This window comes from Electrophorus electricus, chromosome 15 (assembly GCF_041902795.1).
Source record: "Electrophorus electricus isolate QZ-2024a chromosome 15, ASM4190279v1, whole genome shotgun sequence".
Taxonomy (NCBI): Eukaryota; Metazoa; Chordata; class Actinopteri; order Gymnotiformes; family Gymnotidae; genus Electrophorus; species Electrophorus electricus.
In genome coordinates, this window is record NC_137511.1 from 1,985,001 (window position 1) to 1,999,134 (window position 14,134).

Sequence of the window (14,134 nt, forward strand, 5' to 3'; positions counted from 1 at the left end):
GACGGAGCAGTCGTGACGGCAGCCGACCTCACCGGCGCCATCTTATATGTATATATAATTTACAATTTTTAATTATAGGAATTATACTGCAAACCAGGGGTGAATTTATCTTAGCTTTCATGAATTTGTACAATACAAAAGTCATAAAAATGCTAAATATTCTATGCAAGGGTTAGGTTAGTGTTAGGGCGAAGTTTAGGTTGGAGTTGGTAATTAGTGGTTAGCGTTATATTGTGTTGTGTTGGGAGTTAAAGAGGTTGAGAGCAAAAGAGAAGAAAATATTTGAAGAAATAAAGTGAAGTTTGGGATTTAGGTTAGTGTTAAGTATTAGGTTAGGTTAGAGTTAGGTTATTGGATTAGGTTATGTTAGCATTAAAGGAAGTAGAGTTAGGTTATGTTTATTAGGGTTAGGGTTAGTGTTAGGTTAGAAAGTATATTAGTTAGTGTTAGGTTAGGGTTAGAGTTAGTTAGAAGAAAGTTAAATAGTGTTAGGGTTAGAGTTAGATAGTATTGAAGAAAGTTAGGTTTAGAGTTGTGTTGAGTTGATCGTGCTAGTGTTAGTATTAGGTTAGGTTAGAGTTAGGCGAGTTAGTGTTAGGTATTAGTAATATGTAATATGAGTTAGAGCGAAGAAAGAATGAGCAGAGTTAGTGGTTGAAGCTAAAGAATGATGAATAGAGCTAGATTATGTCATACGCAAATATGTTTATAAAGTTTATTGAATATTAAAGCAATACAATACAAGAGGTTAAAAAGTTGAATACAGAGTTTATTAGGGGTTAGGGTTAGTGTTAGGGTTAGAGTTAGAGTTAGGGTTATGGATACTTTGATATGAAAAGTTAAGGTTAGCATTGTAAGTAAAGTAAGACAGGTTGTAATAGATTGAGTTGTATGGTTAGTATTGTAGCAAGTGAAGAAAGAGGGTTAGGGTTAGGGTTAGGGTTAGTATTGTAAGTAAGTAAGACATTGCCTCTTGGTTCGGTCAGTACTGAATTAACACTGTGTGTGATTTGTGTCAGCAAGAACCAGATTTCCCTTGCAATTACACTCTGTATTTCCACAATAATGTAGAATAATACCACAAATCATATTCTGTGCCAGTCTTACATTAGGTTCGGTCAATATTTTTAATAGGAAACTTTAAGCAAATGCAAACATGTCTGTTAGGGTTTTGCAGCTAGAATACCACACCGTTAATTTCTGCTTTAGCTAGTATGCCATTCTATCTAGCAGAAAAGGAAACAGCTGCTCTATGCTCTGAAAAAAAAAAATGCTGCATTGTGGGTTTTTCTTTACTGGGGTGAACACGTGCTAGACAGAAGCTTCTGTAAATAGACAATGTGTAGATACACAGAGAAAAAAAGCAAAGTGCTCTATCTTCACTGTAATTCCTCTCTAGTTTGCACCTTCAGCAAATTGGTCTGGATTTGCAGTGTGCTCTTAGTTGCCAGCAGTTGTGTGTGTTGCTGGTGACAAGACCATATGTCGATCTAATTAGTTTTTTGAGATCGTGTCCTCCACATGCCATTGGCCTGGGCCTGTGGCAGCCGTCTGCAGCTGTCCTCAGACCGGACAAAGGCCGTGTTGTTGGGCGCCGGCGCGTAGAGCAGAAAAGCAGCATTGAACTGGAGAGAGCGGGAGCAGAAGGCAAGGAGGGGCATGCTCCGGGATCATCTCTCGCACAAGGAGCTCCTCTCTGACCCGCTCCTGCCCGCCCGCTGCTGGAAGGCCCAACGTCCGTCCGTCTGTGCCTCTTCGGGGTCTCTCCCTGTGGTATGCCGAGTGGTGCGACCCTGGTCCAGGCGTGTATTGTTCATTTTTACAAAGCGCATCATTCGTTGGAGTGTGAGTTGGGGGGCCATGAATGGTGAAAAGATAGGCTGTATTCTCCTACACACTTGAAGGATTGGTGGGCGTCCTCTGCTTTGGCATGTGTCAGGACGAGGATAGGAAGAGCAGGGCAGAGGGAAGGCAGAATGACAAACAACACAGAGGGACGAGCATTGTTTGGTCATGGGTCAGGCCTCTTCGTGAGGCTCATTAGCCCGCACAGTCATATCACAGGCCCAGGCCTTTAATGGTTTAGCCAACCGAGGGAGAATCTCCAGAGCTTACCACAGAAGCTGTATCCTCTCTGATACAAGAGGAAGTTCACTGTGTTATGCAAGCTCTCTCTTGCCACTTATTGATAAGGGTTAGATTGTACACTTTGCATTCTGTGACTATTTCCTCCTTTCAAAGGATGAACAGAGAGGATTGTTCTTGAAAATCTCTTACATAAGACACCTGAAACAATGTAAAACAGTCCCTTTCTGGTCTGTTGAAATTCACTTTAGTGTTATTTTGCTTGATTAATCATTATAGTGTAATCTGAGTCATTTAATTTGTGCTGTTAATCACATGCTTTTCCTCCCAGCTCCTGTACAGGGGTCTCCCGAGCCTGTTGGACAGTAATCCTTTCTCAGAGAATGGGCAGATGCAAATCCCTGAGGATGTTGGTAGCGTGTTGGACATCTTTACGAAGACAATGAATCTAGTCAAAGACTTCCATGTGCACCCAGAAATCACTTTACAACTCTTTACCTACCTCTTCTTCTTTGGCAATACCTTCCTCTTCAACTTGCTTATGGAGAGAGGTAAAACATTCATCTCTTCTTTGGAGTTATTACCAACCATTCCCATCTTTGTTCTGTTAGATTCCTTTTCTCAGGCATGCAGACCAGATCAGATTTTTAAACACTTCCTGTGAGCTAACTGACATTGTGTTCATGTCAAGGGTCAGAAGGGAGCTTTTACACCTGGTCCTGTGGGGTTCAGATCCGGGCTAATCTGGACCTGCTGATGGACTGGGCTTATGCAGCTAGCCTGGGTGAGCTGGCCCAGAACTACCTCCTCAAACTCTCCTCAGCGGTAAACCTGCTGGCCATGCCCAGGGAACATCTGCTACAGGTTAGACATGCTTACTGCTGATTATATGAACATAGGCAACAAGCAAATACTTACTGCAGTTTACTATACAAGAAAGACATTATAGACACTGACAATTGACACCATAGGAACTGACCATCAAAACAGAAACGTGACACATACCAGCTTCTAGGTGCCTTGAAGCAGTTCCCATGCATGCTGAGTACAGGTATTTGAGTACTTCTCTAGTACAACTTGACAGCCACCATCCCTCAAGAGAAACAGAAGACTCTCCTCTGTCCTGGCATCCAGGCGGTACAATGACTGTCCCCTGGCTGTCTATACACAAGTCTTCAAACGAAGGCTGAGGACTCACCTCTTCACTGAGTCTCTAAGCACTCAGAAAACCCTTGTACTAGCTTCTTTCCACTTTAGCCTGATGGCATTCTTAACACTGACCTAGTTATGCTTACTAAAGACATGTATTTGATAGGGACTATGAAGCACTTTTATAAGTCATTCTGGACAAGGGCATAGAAATGGAAATGGAAATATAAAATAAATGAAAATGGAAATCTGAAATGCAATGAAATAAGGATGAATATTGAAGTGTTTAAAATTATACTGACCCTCTTTCAGAATGACCTCAGGAGAACAGTGTAGTCTTCAGCACTAATTAACAGTAGGTTTTAATCATGTACACAAGGATCATGTACACAAAGTCTTATTCATTCAGCCAGATAAAGATGTTGAGAGGATAAGTCTTGAGTACATGTATACAGTAGGGGTTTTAGATTTGGTAGTGCGATAGAATTCTTCCTTGGTGAATGTGACCCATTCATACTCCATAGCCGCACATTCCACAAACTGTAAATTTGCAAGTCCTGGCATCCCTTGTGAAATGCACATATAGCCTCATGCTCAGTAGCAGCAACATGCACCCTGTGTGTAATTCAGCAGGCACTTCTGCAAACACAGCTTCGTGTACACATACATGCCCTGAAGCATGTGATGCAGATGCATTTTGGTGTTCTCACATTATTTTGGCCAAAATTGTTCATATTTGTTGGTCTTGCAATAGCAGTGATTCAAGAAAACACCAGCAGACTTCTAGTTTACCTGAAACAACACTGGAGAGGAAGCTCACAGTAAGCAGTCAGAATATCACCCATCAGCCTTTACCAATTCCAGTGCTGCATACACCAGTTTTCTTTCATGGAATTAAAATGAATATTATTGGGTTCCTGCATCAGTCTCTCATGTCAGCTTGATGTCTGTGGCATGAACAAGTGAAGACTCGAATCTACTAAAAGCTTTAAGTAAAATTTGGTCACTTAGATCTTTGTATATTCCTATTTCTCTTTCCACAGTACTTGCCAGTTTCATTCTAAGAATATTTGAATAGAATAAGAAGAATAGCTAAAACACTAATTAAATATTGAGGTTAGTGTTTAATCTGTAAACAAGAATAAGTGAGTTAGAATAACTTAGTGTGAGCTTATTCATAAGGAACGTGAAGCAGAGTACTATAAGAGTTTATCCGATCACTGATAAATCATGATGACAAATGCTTTATATCCACATTCAGAAAACGACAATGTCGTAGAGAGAAAGTCACGAAGTCAAAGGTATGGAGTGCCACAAACATATGGAATGTCCAACAACACTGAGATTTCCTGCCTCACAAATAGTTAGGATCTAAAAGAAAAGAAAGTTTAGCTCTAAGAACTAGTTGAGATACCTTCCACCTACTTGAGTGTCAGAAATGAATAAAACACAGGTTACCTAGGTAACATTAGCTATAAGTCAACGTACCTGAAGTTCCAGAATAATAAATCACTGCGCCAGAATACCTTATGTAGAGAACTTACAAAAGAAATAAAGCACCAAAAGAGGTTGGATGAAGAGGCTGTCAGAGGACACTATGGTCCAGGACCTCCCAGGCCCAATACTGAAGATCAGGAACCTCCAATCTGAGAAATAATACTAGATTGCAGATGAAGACAACATCGCCATGAATCATTTTCTGGGCACCAAGATTTGGAACATTTAGTCTTCTGTTGAACACACACAAAGGTGTGAGAGGATATTTCATGACATCTGAATGGCAACCTGGTGATGGAATGCAGAAGATCCATTCAGAGAAAGACTTTAGACTCACCATGTCACACAGCTTTGACAGGGAGTGAATAAAGATGATATTGTAAAGGACATTAGCATGTTGCAGCACTTTGCAATTTGAGAGACAAACAGCAGAGGTTAGACTTTCGTTGGGTGTGGGGTGTTTGAATCTGTAGGTGGATGTGAAAAGCATGAAATAGGAGAGGATGAGGTTTTTGTGGTGGAGCTGCAGAGGGCACCTAGTGGACTGGGTCTGGCTCTGGTGAACGGACTCGTGAGTACTGGAAATGATTTTTCCATTAGGAAAATCTAGGCCTTTCTGTGGATTTTCTTGGCTTGAATTCTATTTGTCACTGAAAGTTAGATTTAAGCTTTACATATCATCACCACTCTTATCCCAGATAAATAAAAGCCTAAAACCTAGAACTATTGCAAGAACTATAACTAACTATTGTTAGTTAACAAGCGCCCCCTCGTGGTTGAATATCAAAACAACTCTTTAAAACAGATTATTGCGTGTTGCAGCTTTGCTTGTTAGCTCTCACTGGAGAATTGTTGTACAACAGTGAAAAACCATAGCTTTTACTACATGACCTCATATTTTATAAGACTCAAAATCTGTCATTGTGAAATATTTTTCCATTTGTCCCTTTAAAAGGAAACACCACTGAAAATGAGTGGAATTTATATTAAGTCTGTGATCCCAGGGACTCCAGCAGCTCTGAGTCAGAAACTGAGATCAGGAGATCGAATCCTAGCAGTGAATGGCCTCGGACTCTTAGACGTGGACTACCATACGTGAGTTGCTTTGAAATAAGAAACTTACTTTATTACCAGTCTTTTGTATAATAGAATTAATAAACCTAATATAAAATTACTAAATGACACTCTGCTGAAATCTATTGGTCACATTTGCTCATGTCTTCTATTTCTAGGGGCAGAGAGCTCCTTCAGAGGTTCCTGTGAGAGCCTTCATCTGATTGCCATCGCAGAGAGTTACGAGCAAAGCTAGGTGCCGAAACACTGAGTTCCACTACAAGTACTTTTTGTCTCAAAGTATAGCAATACAAAATGTTAGTCATACAGATTTATGAATATCAGTCTAAATCACGATGAGGAACTAGCTTTTTTAATGTGTTGATTTGATTTGATTTGATTTGTATTGTATTATTTAATGGCATCGATCTTTTTGTTGTAATATGATTCATCAGCCAGAGATGCTTCATGAGACCATCCATATAATGATACCAAAAGACGCAGTATCAGATGATAGCTATGATGCGTACGCCTTTCGGTGAGCTCCAAAGCATGAGAGCATCTAAAACCAGTGGAAAAAGAATATATAATGATAGTAGTATGTAAAAGCCTCGAGGAATGAGACTGATTTTTGCGGCGTTATTGTCTCTCTTGGAATAACAATATACGTGACAAATATTCTTAAAGGTTAAAATATTTACTATTGATAGATCCTGGGTTCAGTAAATCAGACTGAAACCTCGGGTGAATGAGAGAGAAGGACAGGAAGGACACCCAAGTAGCATTTATGATTACGGCATTAGCAGACGCCTATATTCAGCACATATAAAGCGTTTATTTCCTCGTATATTTAGGACCCCCACGTAAAATATAAAGAAGTTTGAATCAATAATATATCAATGAACTAGAAATATTCGTAGAAATGAGGACCAATGCTGATACCTAGAAGTATAAATACATAAGGTCTCTTAAACAATGATAAGTGTAAATAAACCATAAGCGTTTGAGTTTGTTAAGACAACATCATGTAATAATACCCAAGTGAAGAAAATTTAAATAAAAGGCAAGAAATTTAAACGAACGTATCTAAATTAATTCGAACTTTAAAAAGCAGAGGAATATAACCCCTAAGATAAAGGTTCTTCGCTTTTGAAAATGTCGGAAGCAGAATTCTGTTCCGCGTACAAAGGGATATATTTACCAAAAGTATTGCACCCTCTCGAAATTTTAAAATTTGATGAAGATGTTACATTTCGGCCATCGATTAAAGCAATTGTGGACCATCCAATCTGTAAGTCAACAGTCTGTCCTGTAAATATAATATCGTGTGATTCATGATTTTATTCCAATTGACACTTATGTATGTTGTTAAAGAAAATAGTAAAATAGAGTGTGGTAAATATCTGTTACTAAAATAAATGCCACTGTCATAATAGCTATCAGTTCAATCTGAAAATAATCTAATCTCTAACTAACTAATCTAAAAGTAACTAATCAATGTCTAATAGGTATGGTTACCTTTATTATAACGTTTGTTCCTGAACAGCGCTATGCAGTGCATCTGAGGGATCCTCGCAAAATTAGACAAAACGTAATATACAGAAAGTTATGACGCTGAAGTTAGCTACTTATTCGCAGGTTTCAGTTCGTTTGGTTTATTGGTGATTCATTGTTTCCCTATTAATAAATGGAGTGTTCACGATGCATTTTTGCTGCGCACTTTGTTTTACAGACATAGATAACCTAAGTCAAAATGTGATTATAAATCTGTTAAGAATTTATTATCATCCTTATTTTGTGAATGTAAAAATGAGATTCAAATATAATTAGTATATTCATTTTGTTTATTATATCAATTCCAAGTGTATAATGTCGTTTCAATTTGTAAATTGTTTACGCTGCATTTCTAAAGTAAGAAAAACTATTTTAGTCTCTTGATTTTATACATTAATACTAACTGAGAACATGAAACATTCCGTGATAGTCATAGGTGTATGTTGGGGGTGTACGTGCCATGAAACATTCCGTCATATAGTGTGTTAGGTTGGGTGGTGTGAGCGGTGTCCTCCCAACGTTGAAATGAAACCTATGCCACAGGTGATGGTATGTAATTTGATCAGGAGACAAAATACCAGGTCCGGTTTGGGAGATTAAATAACAACAAGCCCAGTATAACATATTTTCAATAGAGAACAAGACCGTTTGTGTCTTTGTGTGTGGGGAATTTGATTTTAGTATGACACCGAACATCACAATTGGCACCATGGAATACTGTGCCCACAGGTAAAGGAACAGAGTTCAGAGGTGTGCTGAAAGCTTCATTCCCTGTAATGGAGGCCTAATGCAACGTAAGAAAACCTGACTTCAGCCTGGCCAGAGTGCTTGTCATACTTCAAATCCAACTGGCAACACAGCACATTGAGCAATAGTGCACATGTGTAAATCTGCAAAGGGGACATTTCAGAGGTACCCGTCACACAAGACAGGCCCCTCCCTGTAGAAGATCACAGCAGGACGAACAACAGAATCAATTCTTAACACATTTATGATCACATCATCATTTAGTTCATCTATGTCTGTAAAACATAAGGTGTGCAGCAAATGTCTGATGTGAATACTCCCTTTAAGAATAACTCAGTCACCGAGTAAGAAGCTGTGAATAAGTAATCAAACTAATCTGAACTAACTAACTTCAGCATTGTTTTATTGGGCTACAATGCATAGGCACTATATGGATGCAGGAGATTATTCCTTTGGTCCATAGTGGAGGAGATCTCAATGCGGTCAAAACTTTACCAAACTGGGAAAATAGGGCAGCGGTGCTCAGGCTGGGGCAAAGACCCTCACTTCGAACCTTTACAACCCACTTTCATCATGCAATGATGAGCGAGTTATATTGCCAAGTCAAACCAAAGGTTCTCCTTCCACTACTATGGAACGGCTTCCTTTCTGGTGAAGCCAGGTACTGCAGATGAATTATTGGAAAAGTTTCTTAATGGCAGAAGTAAAGCTCTTATGTACCTTCACTTCACTGCCACAGTGTTGTTTTACCAACATAATGTTCGAAAGTAAGATCTTAAACTGTTAGCAGTGACGTGAGTCAGATCAAGCTTACACCAAGATCAAATCAAGTAACTTCATCAGAGTGCTTCTTACATTTGTTTACTGCATTTAAAACATGATTTGCATATTTTAACATTTCTGTTCTATTTTCTATTATTTCCTCCACAGTAGCTCATGTTTGGCTCATGGTTTGACCATGTAAATGGGTGGCTGGATGCCAAATATCAAGATAATATTTTCTACATAGCTTATGAGGAAATGATACAAGTAAGTATATACTGTATGTATTTGTATATCGTTTACTGAATATTATGTTGCCTTAACGCTATTATACACATCAGTTGTTTTACTTTATAAGAGTGTATGCACAATTATTACTACGATGTACAATGTATGTACAATCAATGCATGTACAATTATTAGTATGCCAAATCTTGAAATGACTTCATTGAGAGTTTCACATTGCCTTATATCTGTGTGCTGCAGAATTTGAAAGGATCTGTCTCCAGAATTGCAGAGTTCCTTGGAAAGTCTCTGAGTCCAGAAGTGATTGACAAAATAGCTGACTGAAGTGTGTTTAAGGACAAGAAGCAGAACAAGAAGTCCAACTACTCTGGTTTCAAAAGAGTTCATGGACCAGAAGAAGTCTGAATTTCTCAGAAAAGGTAAGTCAACAAATACTGAACAGCCAGTTCCTGTCTTGGTAGTCTTCCTGGAGCAATTGTACTGGGACCCAAAAGTGAGGCAAACCTGCTGACAACTTTGTGTTTGTCAGGAATTGCTGGTGACTGGAAGAATCTTTTTACCGAAGCCCTAACAGAGCGATTTGATGCCATTTACCAAGAACAAATGAAGGGTGTGAAGTTCAAATTTGCATGGAATTAAGTGAACCCACCATATAAATAAAGCCCAATTGATGTAAGTGTGGTTGTGGTGAGGGTTAGCCCTCAACTTCAAATCTAGCCCTGCATTTGGTAATGATTGAACATAGTTGCTCTAACTGGTTGGCCAACCCATTTTTGGTAAGGAGAGAGTGAAATAATTGAGGACTTTGGTTTGAGTGCTTCTGCTATAAAAAGATCTGAACAAATTAATTAACAGATTCTCTCAAATCTATGCCAAAGTTAAAATGTAAGGTCAAATAGCTAATTTGCCTGGTCATGAAATGTGGCAGGTTATATTTCTAATAAATGAGTAATAAATATGAATAGTAATTCATAGTACTTTGCCAATTGATGTAAGCATTGTGGTGCAGAGAGGTGTTAGTGTGGAAAAGTAATATACCAGTGCTTGTTTGTTTTGACTCTGTGAAGTAAAAACTAATTATCAGTAGTCTGTTAAATGACATAAGACCACCTTAATGTACTAAAAATGATTATTAACAAGTAATTTACATTGTGTGCCTGAAACAGAAATGATTTGCTGGCAGTAATGCCTAAATTTGTAAGTTTTCATTTTCTGGAACATAAAAAACTTAAAGGAGGATCAAATGAGGTTCAAGTCCAAATTCCTGTCTCTTGTTTGAATGGAACGGACAGTCACACTTGTGAATTGTGAACTACTTGCCTTAAACGATCCAACAGTCAATGTAAAACTTATCATCTTAATAAAATAAGTTAATAGAATTAAAACTATATAAAATTTGGAGTAAGACACTATTAAAATAACAACTCAAAAATAAATTGATGTAATAATAATAATTTTAAATTAAAATACCTTTGATATATCTTTGAAGAAAGGTGAATGCATTCAATTGTATTATATTCACTAATTTAATTTAAAAATTCATCAGTAATCAGCTATTTTTAGAGGGTGTTACTTAGACTTTTTACCCATGTTATTAAATCACGCATCCCACAATATTTAAGGTAGCTTGTCTCAAAACTAGCATTATGCCAAAGCTTTACCCATACTTTTTTTAAGGCAAACATTTTATAATTATTTATTGGTTAAACTGAGTTTCATGACAGATCCACTCTAACCCGTTCACCGTTTAACCTGTAAACTTTATACTCTAAACATTAAACTTCATACCGTTCAAAACCAAAACGGATCAGATGTTTTGATGATCTCTTTCTCCAGCTGCAACATCGCTGATACACTAGGGGGAAGCAGTGCGCGTTAAACGTGAGATGTGTGCAAAGTCCTACGGAATAAATACAAAGATGTGCAAAATATACGACAGTATTAAGACCTTCGATTAACTAGGGATTGCTGAATGTGATATTAACTTACTACGACTCACACTGCTCCTGAATAGTCTATTACCACAAAAGAAAAATAATATTTTCACACCTGTAGCTTGTGAATTTGTCCCAAGCGTTAATACTGATATGCAACGAATGAACTAGCCACTAGTCTATAAATGGACAAGGTAGACCAGACCACCTTCCAGGAACGAGTGGTGTGGAGAGGGGTGGAGAGGTGGAGGGAGAGGTGGAGAGAGGGGTGGAGAGGTGGAGAGAGGGGTGGAGAGGTGGAGAGGTGGAGAGAGGGGTGTGGAGGCAGGCTCATTCCCTCTTTATGCAGACAAGAGGAAGCCTGTCTCCTTCACCTCAGTGTAAAGCTTGGGCATGTCAACAAACACATCTTTGTTCTTTGATGTGGTGTTATATTTGTGTTAGCTAGGCTGTCGGGACTACCGAATAGAATATTCTAATTAACTGGTCTTAAGAAAAACAATTCTGTTAAAGTCTGTTCAGCGTGTTGGTGGAGGTTACCTAGCTGGTGGTGGAGGGATGATGGGTGTGGCGAGTTGGCAAACCTCCACAGCAGAAAGGTACTAGCACGGTTTGAACATACTTTATCTTGTCTAAACCTTATTTATAATCTTTGGTTTAACTCCCCTGAAAAAAACCCACCACACCAGACAGCTCAGTGTAGTTATTCTGTTAAGCCCCTTAGCACAAATGGTTCCCTGACGAGTCTGTAGCTACAAGACAGACGTAACTGGAAGAAGGAAAGCTGCCATCACATAGACACCAAACACCAGCTGGAGGTAAGACGTGGAGTTGTAAGGCGTTCACAGTCAGTGCTGTGCAATAACAGATGTGACACAAGAGACCATCACGGGGCCTGGGCAAGGGACCTGCTTTTCCCAGGTCACGTGAAATGTCTATAAATAGATGTTTGGTTATTCACGTGGGACGTGTGACCTCTCCTCCACGTAGATACGGTACTGTTCCTGAATCAGACCCTGCACAATCCTACAGTTGTTCGTGGGTGTAGATTTATATTCAAATGCTCAAACGGAGCATGTACTTTTAAATTCGATCAGGTGATTTTAAAGTCTATTACAGGATGTGTCTAAGATTAGGTGGCGATAGTCATGGGTTAACAAGCCATCATCTACTTCACAAGCATGTAGCTGACAAGCATACTTAAGCATATAGTCGACTTTTTTTTTATGTTCAAAATGATATGAGAAAATGCTATGTTCTCAACTTTATAATTCACCCCTGTGACCTTTTAACATAAGCAGAAATATGCTTAACCTTTTGATACGAGACAAGTCTAGGCCATAACTTCACCTTTTCAAATATTCATTTACTTAGTTTGCAAAAACCATTTGCAAAAACCAATGCTTAAACAAGAGCTCTGGCTTCACTCTGTACCTGATTGTTTTAAAAAGAATCTGAGGCATGGTATTCAGAGTGAATTGTCATCATTTGAAATTCTTTCTAGCAAACTTGATGTTTCAGATGTTTGAAACGTTATCACTGTAAAATGTAGGATTAAGCTGAACTATATATTAAACTACTACATTTAGAGTTAGTTTATGTATTTGAGGTGCATTTTTTCCTGCTCAATATGACACCTAGACCATTGAGAAAAAACCCTATTTAAAACAAATAAATATATATATATAGAATAAACAAATATATATATATATATATATATATATATATATATATATATATATATATATATATATGTGTGTGTGTGTGTGTGTGTGTGTGTATATATATATATGTGTGTGTGTGTGTGTGTGTGTGTATATATATATATATATATATATATAGAGAGAGAGAGAGAGAGAGAGAGAGAGAGAGAGAGAGAGAGAGAGAGAGAGAGAGAGAGAGAGAGAGAGAGAGAGAGAGAGAGAGCTCTTTTAACAACAGATATTGTCCCGAAGCGATTTTGCAGAAGCCAGGTTCACAGTGTCAAGGACTCCAAACACAACACTTTACACAACACTGGATAATATCAGTAATATCAGTCATACATAAAACTACCCGTACAATCAAAACAGCCATGTCTGTAGTTTTATAAAATGTTGAGTCCTAAAAGTTTGCTATATAATGAATTTTGTACAACCTTTCTTCTGCTATTGATTTGCAACCGGCCCGTAGGAGCGCCTTTCACACTCACTTCTGCTGGACTCAGACTGCCACTGTCACGAGATTACACGGCGCACAGGCGTGCTGCGTCACGCGCCACACCGTCTTAAGTATCCTGTTTCGGGAAACGCGTGCTCGCTCACGTGACTTCCCAGGCAGCAGCACGGGAAAGCGAAACTTAGCCGTGCTCGGTCCAGTTGCCATAGCGATGGGGTCCTCCTTACTCGGGCGCTGAGTTCCGGAGCCGGACTGCGTGCAATGCGCCGTCGTTACGCCGTCGTTACGCCGTCGTTATTGGCAGGCGCTTGGCTTCTCGTTTCGTTTCCGATACTGAGAGTAGCGGCGTGAGTGCAGGCTGCCGCGCTGCTTTCTGTTTCCTTTCATGTCATTCGGGGCCCAGCTGTCATTGGCTGTGCGTGGTGTTTACTCGGGTGGGAAAGTCCTAGAAGTCCACAACAAGCTCCTCTGTCCTTAGACGTTGGGCAGATTTCAGCAGTAACTGGCCATCTATGGTAAGAGACGTGTTTTACATCTGATCTGTTTTTATGCAGCCACTGCTAGATGGGTTGGCCTTACTGTGTTAATGCTTTTTCCTGGTTTATTTGCCCTGTGGAATTATTGCTGAGTTTCACTCCTCGTGATTTTATATTGATAATGACACGCTACATACTGTTTACTAATTTGCTGGACTCGAGTTCTCAATAATTTGTTTAAACTTTGTGCAGTAATTAGTGAACTGTTTTACGTTTATGAAGACAGATTCATTATGGAATCTTTTTTGCTATGTGGTCAAAAAAAAGAAGGTGGAAATAAATTGATAGCAACAGTGACTTCTTCTATAGAATATCAGATAAATGAAACTTCCTGCATCCTCTTCAAGATTCTTGGGAGCTTTATTTGCTTGAGTAATCGGTCCCATTTTAACGCTCTGTGACTTGAACCTTTGC

At 38.9% G+C, this 14,134-nt stretch overlaps 3 protein-coding genes across 4 annotated transcripts in view; all 3 read left to right on the forward strand.

Moving 5' to 3' along the window:
• The window catches only part of radil2b (Ras association and DIL domains 2b), an 18,913-nt gene extending 12,907 nt beyond the window's left edge, over positions 1-6,006 (forward strand). Inside the window, exons 9-14 of the mRNA XM_081697989.1 lie at positions 2,417-2,636; positions 2,777-2,965; positions 3,170-3,222; positions 5,171-5,302; positions 5,687-5,826; positions 5,964-6,006. Coding sequence (XP_081554115.1) covers positions 2,417-2,636; positions 2,777-2,965; positions 3,170-3,222; positions 5,171-5,302; positions 5,687-5,826; positions 5,964-5,994 — 765 coding nt within the window. The 3' untranslated portion in view covers positions 5,995-6,006. The remainder of the gene's footprint in view (positions 1-2,416; positions 2,637-2,776; positions 2,966-3,169; positions 3,223-5,170; positions 5,303-5,686; positions 5,827-5,963) is intronic.
• An 843-nt stretch (positions 6,007-6,849) lies between these two features.
• On the forward strand, positions 6,850-11,862 carry LOC113570935 (sulfotransferase 2B1). The gene is given in 7 exon segments (XM_081697991.1): positions 6,850-7,086; positions 8,481-8,701; positions 8,703-8,844; positions 9,019-9,114; positions 9,334-9,458; positions 9,460-9,512; positions 9,623-11,862. Coding segments are annotated over 7 exon segments (894 nt in total). The 5' UTR covers positions 6,850-6,939; the 3' UTR covers positions 9,733-11,862.
• Positions 11,863-13,336: 1,474 nt separating this feature from the next.
• Positions 13,337-14,134, forward strand: part of wu:fj29h11 (uncharacterized) — a 28,062-nt gene continuing 27,264 nt past the window's right edge. For both annotated transcript variants that reach the window (XM_026999653.3, XM_081697615.1), the window contains exon 1: positions 13,337-13,699. The gene's annotated coding sequence lies outside the window, so the exon portion shown is untranslated. The remainder of the gene's footprint in view (positions 13,700-14,134) is intronic.